We start from the raw sequence: 25,858 nt of genomic DNA on the forward strand, positions 1-25,858 counted from the left end.
AAACAAGTGGAATGATCCAAACTTTACATGGTTTAAAAATCCTTAAATGTTTCTATGATATACAAATTTACACCTTTAAACGTATTCAAACACCAACATTATATTTTCTAGCATTAAATAGAAAAATAAACTATTCTACACTTGTTCAAAGCTATGGTTTTTCAAGCCAAAAACAAGTGGAAAATCCAAACTTTACATGGTTTAAAAACTTCCTAAAGGTTCCATTGATATCAAATAATCACCTTTAAAATATTCAAACACAAATATTATATTTTGTAGCATTAAATAGAAAAATAAACTATTTTATACTTGTTCAGGACTATGGTTTTTCAAGCTAAAAACAAGTGGAAAAATTCAAGCTTTACATGGTTTAAAAACAAAAAAATACTTGGATCCAAAACATTAAAAAGAGAACATCCCCATGAACAACATAAAAAAATGATAACTATCTAATGATGTATGTGGGAGAGATTGAGAAAACAAGGAGAGAAATACCTTGAAATCTCTTTGAAATACTTATGATGTAAAGTGAGAAAGTAAGGAGATCAAATATTCTCCCTCAAGGCCTAGGGTTGCCTTTATAGAGAGGAAATCAGATTTTGGGGGGAAAATCAAGGTGGATTTCCAAAATCATGGTGATGTAAGGAGTTGATGAGTGACTTTTGGGGATTGTGCAAAAGATTATACTTTTGCTTCTTCAACAAGCAAGTTTGACTCATAGATGGTGATGTGACTAATGTGATAAAACATCGTGATTAAAACCATGCTCGAGTCTTGTAGGCTAAAACTCGGCCGAAGATTAAAAATCTCTGGATTTAGGGTTATGTTTAAAACGTCAAAACTTGGATTTCGGATGAAAAATATCTAGGGATGAGTTATAGACAAACTTGGTGTCTATTTTGGCTCGAAATAATATTTCGAAGCCTAAGGCGCAATCGAAATTCAATTCCGAGTTATGGAACTAAAAAATCACCTTCGGACCGAATTTATGGTGAATTTAGGCCCGAAGACTTTCTGTCTCATAATATTATGAAATTTACCATAAATTAGGAGATCACAATACAAGACTAAAACTTAACTAAAGTTTAGCCTAAATCAATATCAATTAATTTCTAAAATTAATCGCTAGTCAATAAAATATTTAATAAAACGCGCACAGAAAATCATGGTGTTACACCATTCATCTCCGCATGTTTCCATATTCCCTTAGAGACAGAGCCAAGACGTAGCCAATGATAGGTATCAGTGACAGAATACACCTAGGAGGGGGGGTTGAATAGGTGTCGCGATTCCCACTTACCGTTATTCGCACCAAAGCCCTATTCTGGACAATCACCCAGTTAATCAATTAAAGAAATGACTTAATCGATTAAGTCGCATAGAATTAGAAATTGCTGAATGACTCAATTACACAGCCAATTACAAATTATACAAAAAACATATAGCATATATATTTGAACAGAAATGATCTTTATTTGGCAGTAATATTATATCCAAAATATCAGCTACAATACGCAATTAGAAACTACTTAAAACAGTAAAGAGATCAGGAAAAAACAGCCTACATCAAGGTTTTTATACTGGTTCGTTTTGCGACCTACTGGAAAACTACATCTAGTCCTCCCCTCTGATCTTGGAGATTTTCTTCACTAAAAATTGAAGCCGATGTATCTTACACACACACTTCCAATTACAAGACCTTGAATGCTTCCTTCTTGAATTCCCAAAACCTCTACCTTGGTTTGACCTCACCCAATCACCTAGGAAAACCTTTCCTACAATCCAGCCCCAGCCAATATTATGTTCTAAACTCAAGTCCTCCAAGTCTTGGTGTAAAAATTCTCTCTGCCTATATGACATACAAAGAATACGAAAATATGCAACTTAGCAATTCTAAAATGAATGTATTAAGCATGGTGTAAAAATTCAGTTTATATAGAAAAGGTATTTTGCACCCAGTTAAATGATTATGTTGCCTGTTAATCGATTAACGGGTTGTTAGAGAGTAATTGAAATTTGTTTTTCAGTTATCTGTTGAAACTGTTAAAAACTATTTTCACGTTAATCGATTAAAGCTTCATTTAATCGATTAACTGGCATAATTTCAGTTAAGATGTTAATTGGTAAACTACCTATATGTTATGCTTATCAACTATACATGCCTTACCTTTATGTTATGCCTAAAATGTACAAATAAAATGTATGATTAATGCATGAACATATAATAAGCTAGATGGCATGTCTCATGTAAATGATATGATAGTTTTTAGAACTTGTGAGATTTGCATCTAGGTTTACCTAACCTAGACTCAATAACTAAGACACATCTAAGACTCTAGTCTAGACATGAAGCTCTTGAATCTTTGGCATCTTGATTTGTTGAGTTGTCTTCAAGCTTTCCTTAAGTCCTTTGTCTTCATCAAAACATAGACAAGATAAGTGTTATATTGACACATTGCACTTTCAGCTAAGAAATAAAAATGTTGAAATTCAAGCAACATGACGAACATTGGAGGAGGCTTTTCTTCACAAATACTTTCCTCCTCTCAAAACTGTGCACTATAGGCACCTCATCCAAAACTTCAGTCAAAAGGATGTGGAGTCAATTGTTGAGGCTTGGGAAAGATTAAATGAGCTGATAGAAGCTTGCCCTCATCATGGTATTCCACCTTGGATGTTGGTTCAGAACTTCTACATGGGGCTAGACTTTTCATCACAACAATTGTTGGACTCTTCAGTAGGTGGTGCCTTTATGTGCAAAGGATTTGATGTTGCTTCAAAGATCATAGAAAATGTAGTTTCTAATCACCATCAATGGGCGAATGAGAAGAGACATCATCCAAGGAGAGACTCTGGTGCACAATATTTAGGAAATCAAATGGAAAAGGTAATTTCCACGCTAAAGAACCTTTCTCAAAGGTTTGGAAAGCTGGAAAAATACCATGCTATTGTTATTGGGTCTATAAGTGCAACATGTGAGGGATATGGAGTAAAAGGGCATAGGTAGTCTGAATGCAAACAATTCATTGAACCTGTGCATGGAGCTTCGGCCAATGAACAACGTGAACCATGCAATTATTATGATTACAAGAAGAGGAGCAGACAGTAATTCAACCCACCATACAGGCAGAGCAATACCAACCTTTGTTGGAGGAGCAACAACAATCTGAACCATCAACATCAGGATGAACAAGGTATTAGGAAACCTACAACATGGTTTCCATAGGTATAATCTTCTCCTATTGATCTCACTCTTATAACAATAATGGAAGGTTGGGAAAAATTACTTGCTAACCTTAATAAATTTCAAGATGATCAAATCACAATTAATAAAAATGTTTCAAATATGTTAAATGATTTGAATTCTAAGATAGAAAGTCTGACCATCCATGGAAAAATGTTAGAAACACAAATTGCCTAAAAAGCTAGCAACTTTAATAGGCAATCATGGATGTTTCCAGGATAATCAGAGAAAAATCTAAATAATGAACATTGTAAGACTATTCGATTAAGGAGTGGGAATGAACTCAAGGATTTTCCACGAACTAAGAATGATATACAAGTGGAAGAGAAACATATTGAGACACAACTCCCTGAAGAGGAACAAAATTCTGAAAATGTGTCCAAGTATGTAGCTTCACCACCATACGTGCCACCAATTCCTTTTCCCCAAAGATTTACAAAGGCAATGTTAGAAAATAAATATGGGAAATTCTTAGATATCCTTGAGAAATTATATATTGAGCTGCCCTTTACTGAGACACTACAAGAGATGCCTACGTACATGAAATTTCTTAAGGATATTCTATCTAAAAAGAGAGGACTAGAGAATTATGAAACAATTGTTTTAACTGAGGACTGTAGTGCTTTAATTCAAGATAAATTGTCTCCTAAACTGAAAGATCCCGGTAGTTTCTCTATCTCATTCTTAATTGGTAACACTAATTTTGATTGTGCTTTATATGACTTGGGAGCAAGTGTGAGCCTCATGCCCTTATCCGTGTGTAAAAAATTGGACGTGGGTGAACTAAAGCCCATTACTATATCACTTCAATTAGCGGATAGGTCAGTGAAATTTCCTATAGGCATCTTGGAAGATGTTTCTATCAAAGTTGGGGAAACTTTACATTCCAATGAATTTTGTAATACTAGAGATGGAAGAAGATACACAAATTCCAATTATACTAGGTTGACCATTATTGGCTACCTCTAGTGCTATAATTGATGTAAAAATGGAAAACTTTCTCTAAGCATAGGAGATGAAAATATTGAGTTTGATATTGCTAAATTTATTAAACAAACTTCTCTTAAGGACTCATGTTGCAGGGTTGATATGCTTAACCAAGTAGTGAATGGGGAAGTGCCTAAAGTGAAATCTGAGGATCTCATGGAGAGAAGCATGATGGTAGGTGACACTTCGAATTTTGACGAGGAAGTGACTGAGGGTATTGATTCTATAAATGCAAGCTTAACACTCCCTTGCAACCCGCATGAGAAGAGCTTGAGGGCCAAACATAAATATGATAATTGGGAGAAATGGAAAGCACCTAAAATGAAAGTAAAAACACTTTCTCTACTCTCGGGTATGAGTTCATGGGATCCTGCGTGATGCGCAAGGATCAATCATCAATCTAATGACGTTAAACGAGCGCTTCGTGGGAGGCAACCCATGCTAGAGGTACATTTTTTTAATTCATTAATTTTTGCGTTTTAGTATCAACTTTAGTGTCTCCCTGAGTTCAGAGCCTTTGTAACAGGATGTATATAGTGTTGGCCACAAAAAAATCATAAAATCTAAATAAAAAATAAAAAATAAAAAAATTACATGGAAAAGTGCTAATACGACAATGCATATTAGCTGCTCCATTCAAATAGGATATTTGCATCTAGTACATCTAGGACATATGGGCCATTTGGGACAGTTTTCTCTTCTTTTGTAGGTACTTCCACTACGCCCAATATAGCCAACCACTTATAATTGACAAATGAGTTAAAGACATTTCCTACCTAACCTGTTAGTTTTCTTTTTCTTTTTACTTATTGTTTAAATTTTTACATTGGGAATAATATAAATTTCTAAGCTTGAGGGGGTTTGGCATTTAGATAGTTCATTCATGTCATGCATACCATATAGATTTTAATTTTTTTTTTTGCATATTCATATTATCATGCATTAGCATATGTTTCATATCTCATATATCCTCTGCTTTGATCTATGTGTTGTCTGTTTGCTTTAAATAAAAAAGTATGCATGAATGATGATTGTTGTTCTATGACCTCATTGAAGAAAAAACTTTTGATAAAATAATAACATGAAAGACATTAGATTTGAATATTGAATTAAATTTGGTTAAACAAATATTTTTGTTTCATAACTTTTGTTGAATGAACCAAATGTGAGAAACTTGGGTCTAACACAATAAGGGTTTTGATTTAAATTGACAATGACATAAAACCCATTTTCTTTCATGATTGCATAATTTTCTATGATTGTACATTCTAGAACTTGATTTGTGATTGTTTCAAGATTGAAGTCTGTTTGCATGCATTAAAGTGATAGAGGTAATTATGACTTTTTCTTTTGACCTTCAACAGCTTGCTATAAACACTGAAAACCCTTTTAGTTTCTCACTTTTAAGCCTGAACTTTAATGATTTTTCATAGCTACTCAAAGGAGGGTTTGTGGTAATTTGTGATGTTTGGTTGAAGCAATAGGAAATGTAAAAAACAAACAATGTGTAGTGAAAGAAACTATAAAAATGTGAAAAGGAAAACAATCATCCTTTCTCTTTTAGAAAAAAATAATAAGAATGAATAAAAAATAAAAAAATAATACAAAGTATACTAAAGGAGAAATGATTGAAAAGGTATATTGTAAAAAGAAGGGTTGATCGAAAAAGGATCAAATGATAAAGTAAGACCTATTAGAGAATCTCAATGCTTCAATCAGATGTCTACAAAGTTTAAGTATTTTGGTAAACATTTGTATGTCTTTTGAAGTACCTTTTCATTATTTATCACACCTTAAATCATTCGCATTGGCCTCATTACAACCATTTAAAGACCTCTTGATTTTTCAGGCATTCAAATACAGTTAGTGGCGATTTGGTCTAGAATCAAGCTTATGATAATTTACTTTCATGAAAATTTGAGCAAAATACTATGACCTTTAAACACGTGAGAGTGATGAGAGAAGAGTGACCCTAATTCATGCAGTTGTTATGATTCAAAGACTTAAATTAAATTTGTTTATGGTTGTCTTGTCTTGATGTCTAGATTGTTTTAAAACTAACATGAGATTGTTTGTTATTTTGGGTCATGATTTTTATATCATCATTCATGCATGATTGTGAAAGTTAGGCATAATACATGCTTGAGGACAAACAAGAGATAGCCTTGAGAGGATTTGATGAGTGTAAAATTATGATATATTTGCATTGCATTTAACTTGCATTTTAGGACATGATTAGGACTTTGTGATTGTTTTTAGCTTTTATTTCTTTTTGTTTAGGTTGAGTTAGTGTTTTTGGCTATGTTGTGCAGTTTGAATTGATTGAAGCCAAAAAAAGTAGAGATTGGGTGCAAGAAGATGCAATTTGGTGTTGAGCCTATGCGAAGACCAATTGAATGGTCAAAAGAAGTCAGGATGTTATATTCTATTCCTATTTTAGATTTGTTTTGTTGGGTTTAGCACAATATTTTGTAATTACGATAAATGAGGGTTCTCCCTCAAGGATTAAACACATTTTACACACAGAACATCTAATGTTTAAAACTTAGGAGTTATAAACTTTATTATGAACTAGGAGTCTAAAAGTTTAAGACTTTGATGACTTGTTGTTTAGAACTTACAGGTTTTAAACTAAAACAATATGTTATTGTGAGATTTTGGACTTTGATTTTTCATTTTTTGCTTTAAAAGACATTTATGAGGTGTGATGATTATTTATTTTTGAAATTGTAATTGAGTTGGTTATAAATGTGTGTTTTGAAAAAACGGGTTAGCTAGCCCTACCAAATAGGTTTGGTCTTGTTAGGTATCAGTAACATAATATACCTAGAAGGGGGTAGAATAGATGTCGCGGTTCCCAAATACTGCTATTCGCACCAAAGTCCAATTCCGGAAAATCACCCACTTAATCGATTAAAGAAGTGTCTTAATCGATTAAGTCACACAAAACAGACAGTTGTTAAATTGCTTGATTGCACAGCCACTCACCGATTATACAGAAATGATACAGTAAATATATTTGAACAAAATTGAACTTCATATGGCAGAATTACAATATTCAAATTATCAGCTAAAATAGGCAATTAAAACAACTTGAAAAAGTAAAGAGATAAGGGTAAGAAACAGCCTGCAACAAGGTTTCTATACTGGTTCGTTTTGCGGTGCACTGCAAAACTACACTCAGTCCTCCCCTTCTGATCTCGGAAGATTTTGTTCACTTAAACTGAAACAAATAAATATTACATACACACTTCCAATTAGAAGACCTTGGATGCTACCTTCTTGAATTCCCAGAACCCCTACCTTGTTTTGACCATACTAATCGCCTAGGAAAACCTTTCCTAAGATCTAGCCCCAGCCAAGAGTATGTTGTAAACTCAAGACCTCAAAGTCTTGGTGAAGACTCTTTGTATCTCGTTGGTGGTAAGACACCAAGAGACGACTTTCCTTGTCACAAAAACAGAATGTTATATCACAAAATGGCTCAAATATTACAATTAAGAACAAACTATAAACCCTATACAAATCTCACAAATTATCAAGAATATGTATAAGATCAAAATCATGAAGAAATATGTAATTTCTACCCTACGAAATCTCTAAAAGAAATCAAAGAATCATGCAAGAAAAGAAATGAAATAATCATGAACACATTTAATCACATGCAATGGATGTCATTTTAATCCCTAAGCATGATATTATCTCTCATTATTCTCATATGCAATTCACTTTGCCTATATGACATACAATGACCACGAAAATATGCAACTTAGCAATTCTAAAAATGAATGAATGTATTCGAGCATGGTGTAAAATCACAGTTTATATAGAAAAGTTGTTTAACGCCCAGTTAATCGATTAAGTTCCCTTTAAATCGATTAACGGGCTGTTGATAATAACTGAATTCTGTTTTTCAGTTATCTGTTGAAACTGATTAAAATTGATTTCACATTAATCGATTAACGCCTTTCTTAATCGATTAACTGACATATTTTCAACTAAGAGATAAAATGGTAAACTACCTATATGTTATACTTATCAATTGTACATGTTTTACCATTTATGTTATGCCTAAGATGCACAAATAACATGTATGATTAATGCATGAACATATAATAAACTAGATTGCATGTCTCATGTAAATGATATGATAGTTTTTAGAACTTGTGAGATTTGCATCTAGGTTTACCTAACCTAGACTCAATAACTAAGACACATCTAAGACTCTAGTCTAGACATGAAGCTCTTGAATCTTTGGCATCTTGATTTGTTGAGTTGTCTTCAAGCTTTCCTTAAGTCCTTTGTCTTCATCAAAACATAGACAAGATAAGTGTTATATTGACACATTGCACTTTCAGCTAAGAAATAAAAATGTTGAAATTCAAGCAACATGACGAACATTGGAGGAGGCTTTTCTTCACAAATACTTTCCTCCTCTCAAAACTGTGCACTATAGGCACCTCATCCAAAACTTCAGTCAAAAGGATGTGGAGTCAATTGTTGAGGCTTGGGAAAGATTAAATGAGCTGATAGAAGCTTGCCCTCATCATGGTATTCCACCTTGGATGTTGGTTCAGAACTTCTACATGGGGCTAGACTTTTCATCACAACAATTGTTGGACTCTTCAGTAGGTGGTGCCTTTATGTGCAAAGGATTTGATGTTGCTTCAAAGATCATAGAAAATGTAGTTTCTAATCACCATCAATGGGCGAATGAGAAGAGACATCATCCAAGGAGAGACTCTGGTGCACAATATTTAGGAAATCAAATGGAAAAGGTAATTTCCACGCTAAAGAACCTTTCTCAAAGGTTTGGAAAGCTGGAAAAATACCATGCTATTGTTATTGGGTCTATAAGTGCAACATGTGAGGGATATGGAGTAAAAGGGCATAGGTAGTCTGAATGCAAACAATTCATTGAACCTGTGCATGGAGCTTCGGCCAATGAACAACGTGAACCATGCAATTATTATGATTACAAGAAGAGGAGCAGACAGTAATTCAACCCACCATACAGGCAGAGCAATACCAACCTTTGTTGGAGGAGCAACAACAATCTGAACCATCAACATCAGGATGAACAAGGTATTAGGAAACCTACAACATGGTTTCCATAGGTATAATCTTCTCCTATTGATCTCACTCTTATAACAATAATGGAAGGTTGGGAAAAATTACTTGCTAACCTTAATAAATTTCAAGATGATCAAATCACAATTAATAAAAATGTTTCAAATATGTTAAATGATTTGAATTCTAAGATAGAAAGTCTGACCATCCATGGAAAAATGTTAGAAACACAAATTGCCTAAAAAGCTAGCAACTTTAATAGGCAATCATGGATGTTTCCAGGATAATCAGAGAAAAATCTAAATAATGAACATTGTAAGACTATTCGATTAAGGAGTGGGAATGAACTCAAGGATTTTCCACGAACTAAGAATGATATACAAGTGGAAGAGAAACATATTGAGACACAACTCCCTGAAGAGGAACAAAATTCTGAAAATGTGTCCAAGTATGTAGCTTCACCACCATACGTGCCACCAATTCCTTTTCCCCAAAGATTTACAAAGGCAATGTTAGAAAATAAATATGGGAAATTCTTAGATATCCTTGAGAAATTATATATTGAGCTGCCCTTTACTGAGACACTACAAGAGATGCCTACGTACATGAAATTTCTTAAGGATATTCTATCTAAAAAGAGAGGACTAGAGAATTATGAAACAATTGTTTTAACTGAGGACTGTAGTGCTTTAATTCAAGATAAATTGTCTCCTAAACTGAAAGATCCCGGTAGTTTCTCTATCTCATTCTTAATTGGTAACACTAATTTTGATTGTGCTTTATATGACTTGGGAGCAAGTGTGAGCCTCATGCCCTTATCCGTGTGTAAAAAATTGGACGTGGGTGAACTAAAGCCCATTACTATATCACTTCAATTAGCGGATAGGTCAGTGAAATTTCCTATAGGCATCTTGGAAGATGTTTCTATCAAAGTTGGGGAAACTTTACATTCCAATGAATTTTGTAATACTAGAGATGGAAGAAGATACACAAATTCCAATTATACTAGGTTGACCATTATTGGCTACCTCTAGTGCTATAATTGATGTAAAAATGGAAAACTTTCTCTAAGCATAGGAGATGAAAATATTGAGTTTGATATTGCTAAATTTATTAAACAAACTTCTCTTAAGGACTCATGTTGCAGGGTTGATATGCTTAACCAAGTAGTGAATGGGGAAGTGCCTAAAGTGAAATCTGAGGATCTCATGGAGAGAAGCATGATGGTAGGTGACACTTCGAATTTTGACGAGGAAGTGACTGAGGGTATTGATTCTATAAATGCAAGCTTAACACTCCCTTGCAACCCGCATGAGAAGAGCTTGAGGGCCAAACATAAATATGATAATTGGGAGAAATGGAAAGCACCTAAAATGAAAGTAAAAACACTTTCTCTACTCTCGGGTATGAGTTCATGGGATCCTGCGTGATGCGCAAGGATCAATCATCAATCTAATGACGTTAAACGAGCGCTTCGTGGGAGGCAACCCATGCTAGAGGTACATTTTTTTAATTCATTAATTTTTGCGTTTTAGTATCAACTTTAGTGTCTCCCTGAGTTCAGAGCCTTTGTAACAGGATGTATATAGTGTTGGCCACAAAAAAATCATAAAATCTAAATAAAAAATAAAAAATAAAAAAATTACATGGAAAAGTGCTAATACGACAATGCATATTAGCTGCTCCATTCAAATAGGATATTTGCATCTAGTACATCTAGGACATATGGGCCATTTGGGACAGTTTTCTCTTCTTTTGTAGGTACTTCCACTACGCCCAATATAGCCAACCACTTATAATTGACAAATGAGTTAAAGACATTTCCTACCTAACCTGTTAGTTTTCTTTTTCTTTTTACTTATTGTTTAAATTTTTACATTGGGAATAATATAAATTTCTAAGCTTGAGGGGGTTTGGCATTTAGATAGTTCATTCATGTCATGCATACCATATAGATTTTAATTTTTTTTTTTGCATATTCATATTATCATGCATTAGCATATGTTTCATATCTCATATATCCTCTGCTTTGATCTATGTGTTGTCTGTTTGCTTTAAATAAAAAAGTATGCATGAATGATGATTGTTGTTCTATGACCTCATTGAAGAAAAAACTTTTGATAAAATAATAACATGAAAGACATTAGATTTGAATATTGAATTAAATTTGGTTAAACAAATATTTTTGTTTCATAACTTTTGTTGAATGAACCAAATGTGAGAAACTTGGGTCTAACACAATAAGGGTTTTGATTTAAATTGACAATGACATAAAACCCATTTTCTTTCATGATTGCATAATTTTCTATGATTGTACATTCTAGAACTTGATTTGTGATTGTTTCAAGATTGAAGTCTGTTTGCATGCATTAAAGTGATAGAGGTAATTATGACTTTTTCTTTTGACCTTCAACAGCTTGCTATAAACACTGAAAACCCTTTTAGTTTCTCACTTTTAAGCCTGAACTTTAATGATTTTTCATAGCTACTCAAAGGAGGGTTTGTGGTAATTTGTGATGTTTGGTTGAAGCAATAGGAAATGTAAAAAACAAACAATGTGTAGTGAAAGAAACTATAAAAATGTGAAAAGGAAAACAATCATCCTTTCTCTTTTAGAAAAAAATAATAAGAATGAATAAAAAATAAAAAAATAATACAAAGTATACTAAAGGAGAAATGATTGAAAAGGTATATTGTAAAAAGAAGGGTTGATCGAAAAAGGATCAAATGATAAAGTAAGACCTATTAGAGAATCTCAATGCTTCAATCAGATGTCTACAAAGTTTAAGTATTTTGGTAAACATTTGTATGTCTTTTGAAGTACCTTTTCATTATTTATCACACCTTAAATCATTCGCATTGGCCTCATTACAACCATTTAAAGACCTCTTGATTTTTCAGGCATTCAAATACAGTTAGTGGCGATTTGGTCTAGAATCAAGCTTATGATAATTTACTTTCATGAAAATTTGAGCAAAATACTATGACCTTTAAACACGTGAGAGTGATGAGAGAAGAGTGACCCTAATTCATGCAGTTGTTATGATTCAAAGACTTAAATTAAATTTGTTTATGGTTGTCTTGTCTTGATGTCTAGATTGTTTTAAAACTAACATGAGATTGTTTGTTATTTTGGGTCATGATTTTTATATCATCATTCATGCATGATTGTGAAAGTTAGGCATAATACATGCTTGAGGACAAACAAGAGATAGCCTTGAGAGGATTTGATGAGTGTAAAATTATGATATATTTGCATTGCATTTAACTTGCATTTTAGGACATGATTAGGACTTTGTGATTGTTTTTAGCTTTTATTTCTTTTTGTTTAGGTTGAGTTAGTGTTTTTGGCTATGTTGTGCAGTTTGAATTGATTGAAGCCAAAAAAAGTAGAGATTGGGTGCAAGAAGATGCAATTTGGTGTTGAGCCTATGCGAAGACCAATTGAATGGTCAAAAGAAGTCAGGATGTTATATTCTATTCCTATTTTAGATTTGTTTTGTTGGGTTTAGCACAATATTTTGTAATTACGATAAATGAGGGTTCTCCCTCAAGGATTAAACACATTTTACACTTTTATATTACAATTCTCTAATTTAGAATTTGGTATTCTCTTCTCCATTGTAAGTGAGTAATTACCTTTGTTTCTAGGATTGGGACTATGTTTTTTACATTCAATAAACATTTGTTCTTACTTCTATTTTATTGAGTGTTGTGATTTGAATTATTAATCTGAGTTTTATTCGTATGAGTTGTCTGACCAACAAATTACACCTCTTAGATACATTATGGGAATGACCGAGAGGTGAACCCAACTATCTGACCATTCAGTTATTCAAACTAGAATCATAATTCACGAGAGTAGTATTAGGATTCTCGGGGGTTTCTGGAATTCACATTGGGTTGCTACGAAGTGATTGGATACAAAAAATTCAAGTAAATGATTCAATTGATAACCGCACCATGTGAGTAGGTACGACCTGAATTGAGAACATACATCGGAGCTCGAGAGAGGATGGCACATATAAAGAGCAATTCATCCTCACAACTTAAAGTTCATGAAAAAGAGTAAAACAAGGATTTGCACGTGTGAAGGTGGTAACCCTTATCCTAGGAACTCTTTCCTAAATTAGATTTCAATTATTTTTAATGTTTTCATAATCATTTTTGTCAGTTGTTCAATTGTTCTAATTTCAATTTTATTCCTTATTTGAGTCAAGTATAAATTAATTGTTATAATTAAAGAAATTTCTAAGTCCTCGTAGAATAGGTGTTTTATTACTTACGGAACAATTGTGCACTTGTGATTTATCCTATCACACATAAGTGTGGAAGTCTAGATCTGCACACGGAAAATGAAGGTCAATCGTGATGGCGCATCTGTCTTCGTACGAAGGTAGGCTTCTGGGTTTTGGCTGAAAATGCAGTGATGAGTTTCATATACCACTTCTTTATGTCACCACCTGATAATAAGAAAGAGAGAAAATATACATTCTAACTATTGTAATATTTGTATTTTTATCAAACATCATCATCTGAGATGTTGTTTTAGACACGAGTTACTTCTTTATTTATCCCCAAAAATCAACTCAATATTAGTGGAAATGCTTGGATTCAAATCCTAGCAAGTGCATTATCTTTGACTCATTTAAAAAACGTTACCAAAAAAATATGAACTTACTACTTAGACTTTATGTGTTAACAATTTATCCTTGCTATAAAAATTAAATAACACAATTTTCTTCTTTCTTTCATATGTTTCATTGATTTCGGCAACCTTCCACACACCCTCTATTAGGGGTGTTCAAATCCAGACCGGTCCAAAATAAAAACCGCAAACCGATCTAAAGTAGACCGAAACCGTAAAAACTGAATGTATTTGGATCGTATTGGATTTATTTTTTAAGGACCGATTGGGCCGGTCCGGTCTTCGGTTTCACGTCTGGGATCCAGACCGGTCCAGACTGGACCGATATTATTAAGTTAACTAAAATATAGCACATAAGCATTAAGCAGTAAGCTAAACACAACAAAAACACATATAAAATGTCGTAGCAATATGAATATTGATGTTTCTAATCTTGCTATTAAAAGAATCAAACTCTTCTTCATTGTTCTGGTTACTACCTTATTGGTGTTGTAGGCTAAAATTGAAGGAGTTTATATGTTTATATCTAAAAAATAGACCGATCCAAACCCGCATATAATATTTGGACCGGATTGGATCGGACATCTTAATATAAATGGAGCGGACCGGACCGCATACTAATTACAAGTTTGGATCATATGATTTTTTGCTTAAAAACCGATCCAAATGGACCGCGAATACCCCTACCCTCTATGCATCCAAATTGGCTTTTTAGGGTTTTAACTTAAAATGAAACTAATATTTATAGGTTAAAGTATTAAAATCTAAAGTGAAAAATATTTTTAGTCGTATGAATTTTGTATTGGATTCCAAAGTTAAGGACAAAGGATATTTCAATGGTACAAATATATCCTCAACTAACAATATTACTTTGGAGAAATGATTTCATCTTATAAAATAAATGGTTTCAGACACATTTTCATTACTGATTTGAAATAAACTTATTTAATTTTAAAATCATTAATAATGATGAATTGATTTTCTTTTTTTGGTATAACCAAGAGTTTTCTCTCACCGTCTTTTTTCATATGGGTAAGAAACTAATATTTTTGTAATGCGTGTCTCCTCTCACAATAAATATCGTTCACAAAATTAAACTTTTAGTATTTTGGTCTATCTAATGAATTAATTGAGATCATTAACTTCACATCTTATAGTAATGATATGTTAATCTAGTGGTATAATACTCTACTACATCCTCATTTATTAACATATTAAATCAAATGTTTAACTCATAAATGATATTCATTAGGAATAGCACTTACAAACCCAAAAAGATTAGTTCACAGGGAGGCTATGATAAACCCAAAAAAACATCTAATAATTTCTCCTCACTCCCAATTCCAAATTTATGAACAAAATTTAAATTTGCCCCATATAAATCATTATTCTAAAATTTGCCCTGGTTTTTGACCTTTGAAAAAGACATGGTCCTTTGCTTTTGATCCAATGAGAGGCGAAGATTTTTCTCCCGATTCTTCTATCATTCTCTCCACTCGCACTGTGTAATATTGCAATCCCAAATGCTTCTTGATTCGATTATTCATAAGGTATATTCCTTTCTCTCTTCCTCTTCACTTCAGATTGCTTCATTCCCTTTTTTTTCTTCTTCGGTCACTTACTTTTTACATTTAAACCATACCCTTTAGAAATTAAAACTGTGATGTGAAATTGTGGAAAATTCTATTGTGAAAAGATGTTTTTTTTATAGCTTAAACTATTTTCCCCCTTTCATTTCACCATTTATTGTTGTTATTATTGCTTGGACTTCATGGACAATCGAAGGAATTGTTGACAATAATAGATAGAGTTCAATGTTTTTTATGTATTTATTTATTTTGATGCTAGATATTTTTCATTTTCATTTGTTATTTTGAGCCCCTTTTGCTTACTATTGCAGTGTGGTTGGTGTTGAAGCTTAGGTTTCTTTGAAGTTTTAGAATTTTTCGAGGTGTTGGTCGAGTAGAGTGGGTGAATTGAATTGAATTGGAATTAGGTCTCGTGTGTAATTTGGTTGGAAGAAAGAGTGAGTTGAGATGAGTGTGGTGGGGTTTGACATTGGTAATGAGAACTGTGTAATTGCCGTAGTAAAGCAGCGTGGGATTGATGTTTTGTTGAATGATGAATCCAATCGCGAAACCCCTTCGGTTGTCTGCTTTGGTGATAAACAACGGTTTTTGGGGTCTTCTGGTTCGGCTCATGCTATGACGCACCCCAAGTCCACGATATCTCAAGTGAAGAGACTGATAGGCAGGAAATTTGTGGACCCTGATGTCGAGAAAGAGCTGAAAATGCTCCCTGTTGAAACTTCTGAAGGCCCAGATGGTGGCATTTTGATTCACTTGAAATACTTGAAAGAGACTCATACGTTCACACCAGTTCAAATAATGTCCATGCTCTTTGCTCACTTGAAGACCATGACAGAAAAAGATTTGGAAACATCCATTTCGGATTGTGTTATTGGGATTCCGTCATACTTTACTGAGTTACAGAGACGGGCATATCTTGATGCAGCAAAAATTGTTGGGCTGAAGCCTTTGAGATTGATCCATGATTGTACTGCAACTGCTCTTACTTATGGAATGTACAAAACAGATTTTCTCAGTGCAGGTTCAGTTTTTAATGTTGCGTTTATTGATATTGGCCACTGCGATACTCAGGTCTCCATTGCAGCATTTGAATTTGGGCAAATGAAGATTCTTTCGCATACTTTTGATGCGAGCTTAGGGGGGAGGGACTTTGATGAGGTTCTATTTAGTCACTTTGCAATAAAATTTAAGGAACAGTACAGCATTGATGTGTATTCTAATGCGAAGGCATGTATTAGGCTCCGTGCAGCATGTGAGAAGTTGAAGAAAGTTTTGAGCGCAAATCTAGAGGCACCTCTAAATATTGAGTGCTTGATGGATGAGAAAGATGTTAAGGGTTTTATCACGAGGGAAGAATTTGAGAAGTTGGCATCAGGATTATTGGAGAAAATTTATATTCCTTGCAACAAAGCACTAACTGATGCAGGCTTGACTGCGGAGAAGATTTCTTCAGTGGAGCTTGTTGGTTCAGGTTCTAGGATTCCAGCTGTAGCTAGATTATTAACTTCTCTATTCAAGAGAGAACCTAGCCGTAAGCTGAATGCGAGTGAATGTGTAGCTCGTGGTTGTGCTTTACAGTGTGCAATGCTCAGTCCCGTTTACCGTGTTAGAGAATATGAGGTTTGTATTTATATGTATTTTGAAATCTATTCTTATGTTATCTTTATGTTATATATTGCAGATTTGAATTTTGAGTTTGTACTTTGTAGATTCATAGAAATAGAAATGCTATAATTGTTAAAGGACTTAATCTTTCTTGCTAGGCTTATTTTCAGCCTTTAGATTGTCTGCCATTGGTGTTTCTCTTTTTTCATTGTAGATTGGAATTTCTTTTACTTTAATGTATCATATAGATTCATGTGCCTCCTTTTGTTTTATTGATCTCTATAAAATTAATGCAATTTCTCATGTTTGTTCAGGTCCTGGATTATATTCCTTTTTCGATTGGACTTTCATCAGATGAAGGTCCAATTTTTGCAGGGTCAAATGGTGTACTTTTCCCAAAAAGTCAACCCATTCCAAGTATTAAATTCATAACATTTCAGCGAGCCGGTTTATTCCATTTGGAAGCCTTCTACGCTGATCCGAATGAACTACCACTTGGGACATCTCCAAAAATTAGTTGCTTCACGGTATATCTACTTTAGAAAATTCATCTAATTTGAAGCAGTTAAAATTATCTTGTGCGCATTTTTATTTTATTTTATCTTAATTTTGTTTTTGGGTATCTCCTATCTCATTTCTCGTGTTTTCATGAAAGCCATGCATTGTAGCTTCTACACAAGCTCCTTTATGTTCTTAATTTTACTTTTCAAGTATACAATTATTCATATATAGTAATGCCAAGGACCAACTTAAGCTATTAGGTGAAGACTTGTGAATGGTTTTAGGAAGAAAAGATACTAGAGACTGAACATTAGAATAATAGGTTAATATGGTCTATAATAATGTGATACAAAATACCAACACAATGGCCCTATTTATACTAATGATTAGCTTAAGTACTAGTGTAGGAGTACTACTCAAAGACCAAGATGACATAAAGTAAGACTACTAACCCTAATTAGTGAGGAAGAAAAACAGCAAATATAATGAAATAGGAAATAATTCCTAAGATTGCCTCCTTAGTTAGATAACTAGTTCATTCCACAATATAGTTTAAAAGTCTACTAAGATTATCTAAAAAAATTATATTAATGGTGGCAAATGGATCCAGTGAATGAGTTCCAGATTAAATGATAATTGATAGATAAAAAATAAACTATTAATACATTTAAATTCAATTAAAAATTATAATAACCTTCAAACTCATCCATATCCCAATTTAATGGCTATATCTATTAATCTATTATACTAGATCAAATGGATGAATGTCCCATCCATCTATTAAAAACCTTAAAGGGCGGCTTAGTGCACGAGGTTCCCACTTAGTAGGGTAGATGTATGCAATCTTACCACGTAAATGGAGAGGTTATTTCTATGATTCGAACCCGTGATATCTATGATTCTATTGCCCTGAGGCTATCAGGAATTAAGCTAATTAGGCAACAAATCATTTTTTTTATAAAAAATAAATATTTAAAATCATATGTATAATTAAAATATCATGTCTATACTTTTTTTCAAATCTCAAATATTTTGCCAGTTATCCTCTCTTTACCGACATGGAATGTGTAACAGCAAATTATTTGGATCGGATGGATCGCCAAAAGCCAAAGCAATCTGCCTAACTTCAATTGGGCAATAACCTTTGGTCCAGGAGTCAAAATTGCTATTATATATCAACAGAAAACCCAAGAGTATTGACATGGAAGATAACACCTAAGATTGCCTCCCTAACTAGACAACTAATTGCTCCACAAATATATTCTAAGGATCTTCTAAGATAATATGAAGAAGATATTACAGATGTATTATGAAGATGTGCCAAAATATTCTATAACACTAATATTCTGAGATATTCTACGTTGCTTACATTCCACTGAGAACTTGGTTTTGTTAGATATTAATCATTATGACAACCTTCACCTTTCCCATCTGAGCTGCATGTTATCTAGTATTCTGTTATCTAGAAGCTGTTATACATTCATATATGCAAGCATTCATATATGCATCAAATGAAATTTTTTACTTTGAATGGGTCGGTAGCCAATGGAATATACACTTCAACAACCTACTTTGCAATGAGAATAAACCTGGTTAACAAATTGCCTGTCACTGTTGCTTGTTCGGACATCAAAGGATGTCATTGTCATAAAATTAATTAGGCATAGGATTACGAGAACTGAAATTCTCTAGATGTGTTTGTACTGCACATGCTAAATCATTATGTTAGGAGAAAGAATAAGTCTACCTGTAGCTCTAACACCATTCGTTGTGCTAGTGATTCAGCATGCACTGTTTGTTCTGAATGCCTACACCTTGTTATATACATGCTTATGCATTCATTCATTACTTTTCAGATTGGTCCTTTCCATGGATACCATGGTGATAAGGCGAGAGTCAAAGTTAGAGTTCAACTAAATTTGCATGGCATTCTCATGACAGAATCAGCTGTAGTAAGTAGAAGCCTCATTTTATCTTTCCAATTTTGTGTTATTAGTTTTTGATAGATCTTCCCATGCACATAAACAACCTCTTTATTGCTTCAGTTGATCAAGGATCATGTGGGTGATTCAGTTACAACGGGTGATAATCATTCAAATTCTGATGCAATGGATATTGATTCCATTTCCGAGACAGATGCCAATGCCGATGAAGATAGTGTCAATAAAAAGTGTGAATCTCCACGTAGTTTTGTAAGTATTCACATGTTTTCCTCCTCTCTCTATCTCACCTTGTTTTATGTTTTTTCTTTTTGGGAGATCTCAAATGTTAGAGATTTCTAGCTAATCTACCCTTTGAGCATGTAATATTTTATAGCTAAATTTTAAGATGCAATTGTTTTATATGATGATTTCTGTATCATATCTGTCACAATCAGTTTTCATAATTTCAGATATATTATCCATATGTTTTTTAATCTTGCGGAGATTGTTATGATTAATCTAGGTGTTTGGAGTACTTTTTTTTTTTACTGTTTTGCCTTTTTACAGGCTGATGGTACAAGAAAAGATAAAGCTAACAGACGGCTTGATGTGCCAGTGAGTGTGAATATCTATGGTGGAATGACAGAGGCAGAGATCTTAGAAGCTCATGAGAAAGAACTCCAGTTGGCCCAACAGGACAAAACTGTGGAGCTAACTAAAGACAAGAAAAATAGCTTGGAATCTTATGTCTATGAGATGAGAAATAAGGTACAGAGGTTCAATATTTCAATGTATTATACCAACAAAGCGTTGGTCTAATAGTGTAATGCCCCCTAGATCTCCGAGATGACCAAAAGGTCAAGGGTTCGATTCCTGGGGCGACACTTGTTGGGAGGGGCAGCCACACATCACGAAAGGGAATAGTTCCTTAACCATAGAGTGAGGAGATACCCTTGGTAGTACCAAAAAATATCTCAATGTATTATAGACATGACTGTTTTCTATAATTCAGGTTTCAGGATACTTAGATAGCTTGCATCTAAATTTATTTTCTATTTGAATAGCTCTCCAGCACATATCGGAGCTTCGCAAGTGAGCAAGAGAAGGATGACATTTCTAGGAGCCTGTTAGAGACTGAGGAGTGGCTTTATGAGGATGGTGATGATGAAACTGAGCTTGCTTATTCTTCAAAACTGGAAGATCTGAAAAAGGTAGTTTTTGCTTTTCTAGATATAATTTTTTCCTTTCCATGTACTTCTTGTTTACATTCTCTGTATTCCTGTAGCTGGTGGATCCAATTGAGAATCGGTATAAAGATGAAGAAGGAAGAACACAAGCTACAAGAGATTTGTTGAAGTGCATTTCAGATCATCACACATTTGCAAATTCACTTCCACCTCAGGATAAAGAACAAGTAAGATAACAAATGAGCAAATTAATATTATTGTGATGATGATGCTCTTGAGATCAGCTTTCAATCGATGACTCTCTTGTTTCAGATAATCAATGAGTGCAATAAAGCAGAGCAGTGGATAAAAGAGAAGTTGCAGCAACAAGATTCTTTTCCCAAGAACACTGACCCAATCTTATGGTCAAGTGATATTAAAAACACAACAGAGGAACTAAACTCGTATGATGCATGCCCTTTCTGTTTTCCTTTACAAAAGTGTATAATTCTAGTTTTTTATGAATCCGTGGGACACAAATAAAACCAAAGGATATGGAGAAAACTATATTCATACAATCCTAAAATTTGCTTGTGATCATTTAATTGAATCTGAATTATTCACCTGCTTGTGCAAAATGTTGTGCATATGCTCTGATGAACATGTTTGTTCTTATCCCTTGATTTTGTCAAAATTAACCAATTTTGTATTTTGATGGATTTCAGAATATGCCAACAGATATTGGGATCCAGGGATTCTCCAATTTCAGAAGACAATTGTGAAGATAAGCAGGACACTTCAAATCATCCCTGAATATATTGATTTTGGTGATACATCATGAGCTAAAAGACTTATATGTTTTCATTACTGATATATCCACTGACAAATATAGAAATTTTTAAGTGCCATTTTCTTTGTCTTTTCTCACTTCCCCTTGATTTGGAGATTTGAAAGAGGTAAATTTAATTAGATGAAGCATTAACAATGAGGATCAGTGCAATCAATGTTTTTCGAAGATTTTGTTGTTTTGTGTATTTTGATATCTTATCTAATGTGAAATACTTTTCTTCAAATGAATAAAATAGATTCTGCTACAGGGGAGAAAAATGTGTGAATTATGTATTTGTAATATTAGTGGCTTTTCTGCATTATGCTTGAGGATATCATTACAAAAGAAAAGTGTGAATTATGTATTTGTAATATTAGTGGCTTTTCTGCATTATATGCTTGAGGATATCATTGCCAAAAAAAAATGAATTGTCAACTAGCGTTTGGAGTATCTTGAGGCTTGTAGCATAGAACTTGTTGCTCAACTTTATGACATTGGATTGTTATTAAGATATAATACACTATTGTTCATCGCATATATATATATATATATATAGAAGAGGGATCCGTTTACACTTAAGTTCCGTTTACACTAATTACACTTAATCTCAGTCATTTATTTTCTTAAATCTAATGGACCAAATGGGTCAGTGCAATAAGTTATTTAAGATTTTTCTTTTTCTCTCTCATCATTTATTGCACTGACTCATTTGGTCAGTTAGATTTAAGAAAATGAATGAATGAGATTGAGTGTAATTAGTGTAAACGGAACTTAGGTATAAACTGATCCCTCCTCATATATATATATATATATATATATATATATAATTCATTGCATGAGGTTCCTACATAGTAGGGTATATGAAAGGTATGTGGTTTTACCCTCATAAGTAGAAAGATTTTTTTTCAAGATTTGAACTCGTGACTATCGGTCACAAGGCAAAATCTTAATGTTGTACTCAACATAGGGGTGAGTAGAACTCGACTCTACCCACTGACCCGATATGGTCCGATCTTGTTCGGGCTCAAATAGGGTTGGGCCTCATCGAGTTTAAGGCTAAGTCTCGGTTCAAAAATTAGACTCATACAATATTTAGGATCGGGTAAGGGACAAACATAATCTGTCTCATGTTCACTCATTTACCATGTTTGTATGTGTCTTTGTTCAATTGTGTGTAGAGTAATGACATCTCTTTGGTCGAAAAGTATAATTTATTTTCTAATTTTTTCATCATATATATGATTGACAATTTGTATACACACATCATTTCATATGAATAAGTAAAATATTGAGAACACTTTATCTTAAAGAGATATGCATTATATATAATCGGGTTTAGGGCTGGACTTTGATTTAAAAGTTATCTCAACCGCTATTATGGGTAAAGTTAGTTTTGGGTCTAGGACTGAATCTAGGTGCAGAAAGGTAATTTTACAAATATTTAGGGTTAGATAAAGGAGAAGTCTTACTTAACCCATGCTCACAAAACAAAAACTTGAAGCATAAAATAAGTACTAATTCCTATAGCTTGCTAAATGATCAATATAACACTGTCATAAAACTTGAAATTTCCAGCTTTTTAGCTTATGCGTTCAACAATTCTGCAGCAAAGCTGAAATACTACATCAAAATCAACAAATCAATAATAATTTTAGGTATCTTAGAGAAGCATAACAACAACCTCTATAAAACTGCGGTTGTCATAACTACTGAAACCTCACAGTTTATAACTCAAGCAAATCTCTAAACATGACTTAAAATTTTCAATGGGTTGAGATAACACTTTAAGTAGTATTATAAATCATAAATCCATTCACAAAAGCAATTCAATATAGTTGATGATGTTGGTTAATAAGGAATCTAATTTCACTTAGAGGGGTGAATAGATGATTTAAGTAACAATTAAACTCAATTCGAATTATAAAAGATAATCTCAAAAACTACTGATTTTAATTGATTAAATAGTTGCTTAAATAATTAACAGAAAACAATAATTAATCGATTAATAGAAGACTTAATCAATTAACTTGTTGGTTTTCTGGAAAATATTTTGGTTCTTGATGCAGCAAGAAAGTAGTAATTAAACTAATCTAATGTACTATTAAACAAATTATTGAAAATGATTAATAGACCAGATTCACTTATGCAATGATCTCTAAATGTAATCAAATAAAGCGAAAGTATGATAATTGCATGCAAGTAAAAGAGTAGGGTAAGAGAGAAAGGTAGGAGAGAAGATAACATAGTCGATTTATCCTGGTTCGATATCGAATCCACGTGCAATCTACATCCATTCCTCCCTTTTTGATCTCAACAGATTTGCTTTAATAGAAGAAATCAAATGTTTATACAAAACACTTCCTCACCACTTCTAACCAAGTATACCCATTGAGACATCTTTTTGGATCTTGATCGCAACCTAGGATTTCTCCTAAATTTCTCTCTTCTTCTTAGGTGATACATCACACTCTCAAAGAGACAAATTTACAGATTGACCATAAAGATGTTACAAAGTTCTATGCACCTAGGGGTGTAAAAGTTCAATTCAGTTTGGTTTTTGGTGTATTTTACTGACCGAATCGAACATAAGTATATGGTTCAGATCCGCTCAGTTAACCGCAAATTTAACTATAGGAACCGACCCGAATCGCTTTTGAATGGTTTGGTTTAGTTTGGTTCCATAGTTTTTCCTATTATTTTTTTATAAATTTTTTTGCGTCAATTGAAAGTTCAAAATGCATTGCAAGAGATATTGTTTGTCCATAAAAATAAAAAAACACTACTATTATTATAAAAATTATGAATCATATATAAATGAGTAGAAAAATTGAAACTCATAATTGTTTGTTAGTAACATATATAACAATTATATAATATATGAAGAAGAAAACCAATTATCACATATACAACAATACAATCCATAATTAATTAGTAATATATATATATATATATATTAGTAACACTATAATTCAAGTAACACATATGTCAATTAGTAAAATATATAGTAGTTATATATATAACTTTACAATTCACAATTAGTAACACACATAACTATACATGTATATATAACAATATATGGTATATGTTAGTTTCAAACTCATGTTCTCAATCATCAAGATACTCATAAACAATTTATTAAGTAATAACATATATAATATTAACATAATAACAATTTAGTAACATATACAACACTACAATTTACACAAAATTGGTTGAAGAATTTAAACAACAATAAAACATCATTCCCTAATATCTAGTTCTTTAATATGTGGTTTGGTTCGGTTCAAACAGTTCCAAAATTTCTAAAACCATAAACCGAACCGCACATAAATGGTTCCTTAAAAAATAACCAAACCAAACCGTGAAATCGAACTGAACCACATTTTGTAGTTTGATTTGATTACGTCAGTTTCGTGGTTTAAACAGGAACTGCTTACACCCCTATATGCACCTACTATGTGCTAATTATACACTAACATTTCGAACAAAATTACCCTTTGATGAATCTCACAATCTTAGAGATGAATATGAATGATTATGAGTTACCAGGAAAATCTTTGAAACACTCAATGGTTGAAAACTAAAACCTTTCATAGATTCACAAAACTCTTTCTTTTTGCATGAAAGTTTTTTTTCTCTCTTTTCAAAAAAATATTCTTGAAAATGTGTATTAATCTTGCATCAAGTTTCTGTTAGGTGTCAGTGGTCTAGCCACACCTAGAAGGAGGGTTGAATAGGTGTAGCAGTTATAAATTACCGCTTCTCGCACCAAAACCCGGTTATGTAAAATAGCCCATGTGATCGATTAACCAGTGGGCTTAATCGATTAACACAAAACAGAAACAAAATTACCAGATTGGATTATTGCACAGTTATTTACCAACAAACAAGTAGAGATACATCATATATTTTTATGAACAATTAACAAGGATATAGCAAAGTATCAGTATGCAAAATATCAGCTTCAAACACGAATTAAAGCAGTTTGAATTATAAAAGAGATTGAGAGAGAACAACTTGCACACATGGATTTTTATCCTGGTTCGTTTGCGGGTCCACTTGCAAACTACATCCAAGCCTCCCCTTCTGATCTTGGGAGATTTCTCTTCACTATATTGAAAACTTTGTCTTATCACATACACCAATTCAATTATAAGACTCTAGACGCTTTTTTCTTGAATTCCAAGAACCTCTAACCTTGGTTTGACTATCCCTATCGCCTGAGAAAACCTTTCTCGCGATCCAGCCCCAGCCAAGATTCTTGCTATAAATTCAAGACCTCCAAGCCTTGGTGAAG

The 25,858-nt window shown here is 33.1% G+C and overlaps 1 protein-coding gene across 1 annotated transcript; it reads left to right on the plus strand.

Annotated features, from left to right (window-relative positions):
* LOC109334514 (heat shock 70 kDa protein 16-like) lies at positions 15,342-21,830 on the plus strand. The gene is made up of 10 exons (XM_019570333.1): positions 15,342-15,499; positions 15,850-17,158; positions 17,458-17,670; positions 19,501-19,596; positions 19,690-19,836; positions 20,134-20,334; positions 20,631-20,777; positions 20,852-20,980; positions 21,066-21,196; positions 21,458-21,830. Exons 2-10 carry the CDS (start codon positions 15,986-15,988, stop codon positions 21,543-21,545), a joined length of 2,325 nt encoding a protein of 774 aa, XP_019425878.1. The 5' UTR covers positions 15,342-15,499; positions 15,850-15,985; the 3' UTR covers positions 21,546-21,830.

This window comes from Lupinus angustifolius, chromosome LG19, assembly GCF_001865875.1.
Source record: "Lupinus angustifolius cultivar Tanjil chromosome LG19, LupAngTanjil_v1.0, whole genome shotgun sequence".
NCBI lineage: Eukaryota > Viridiplantae > Streptophyta > Magnoliopsida > Fabales > Fabaceae > Lupinus > Lupinus angustifolius.

Excerpts from the sequence above, each read along its gene's own strand:
- LOC109334514 (XM_019570333.1), top strand. The coding sequence starts at position 15,986 with ATGAGTGTGGTGGGGTTTGACATTGGTAATGAGAACTGTGTAATTGCC. Across the intron at positions 17,159-17,457 it reads ACCGTGTTAGAGAATATGAG|GTCCTGGATTATATTCCTTT; the intron begins GTTTGTATTTAT and ends ATGTTTGTTCAG. Across the intron at positions 20,335-20,630 it reads TCTATGAGATGAGAAATAAG|CTCTCCAGCACATATCGGAG; the intron begins GTACAGAGGTTC and ends CTATTTGAATAG.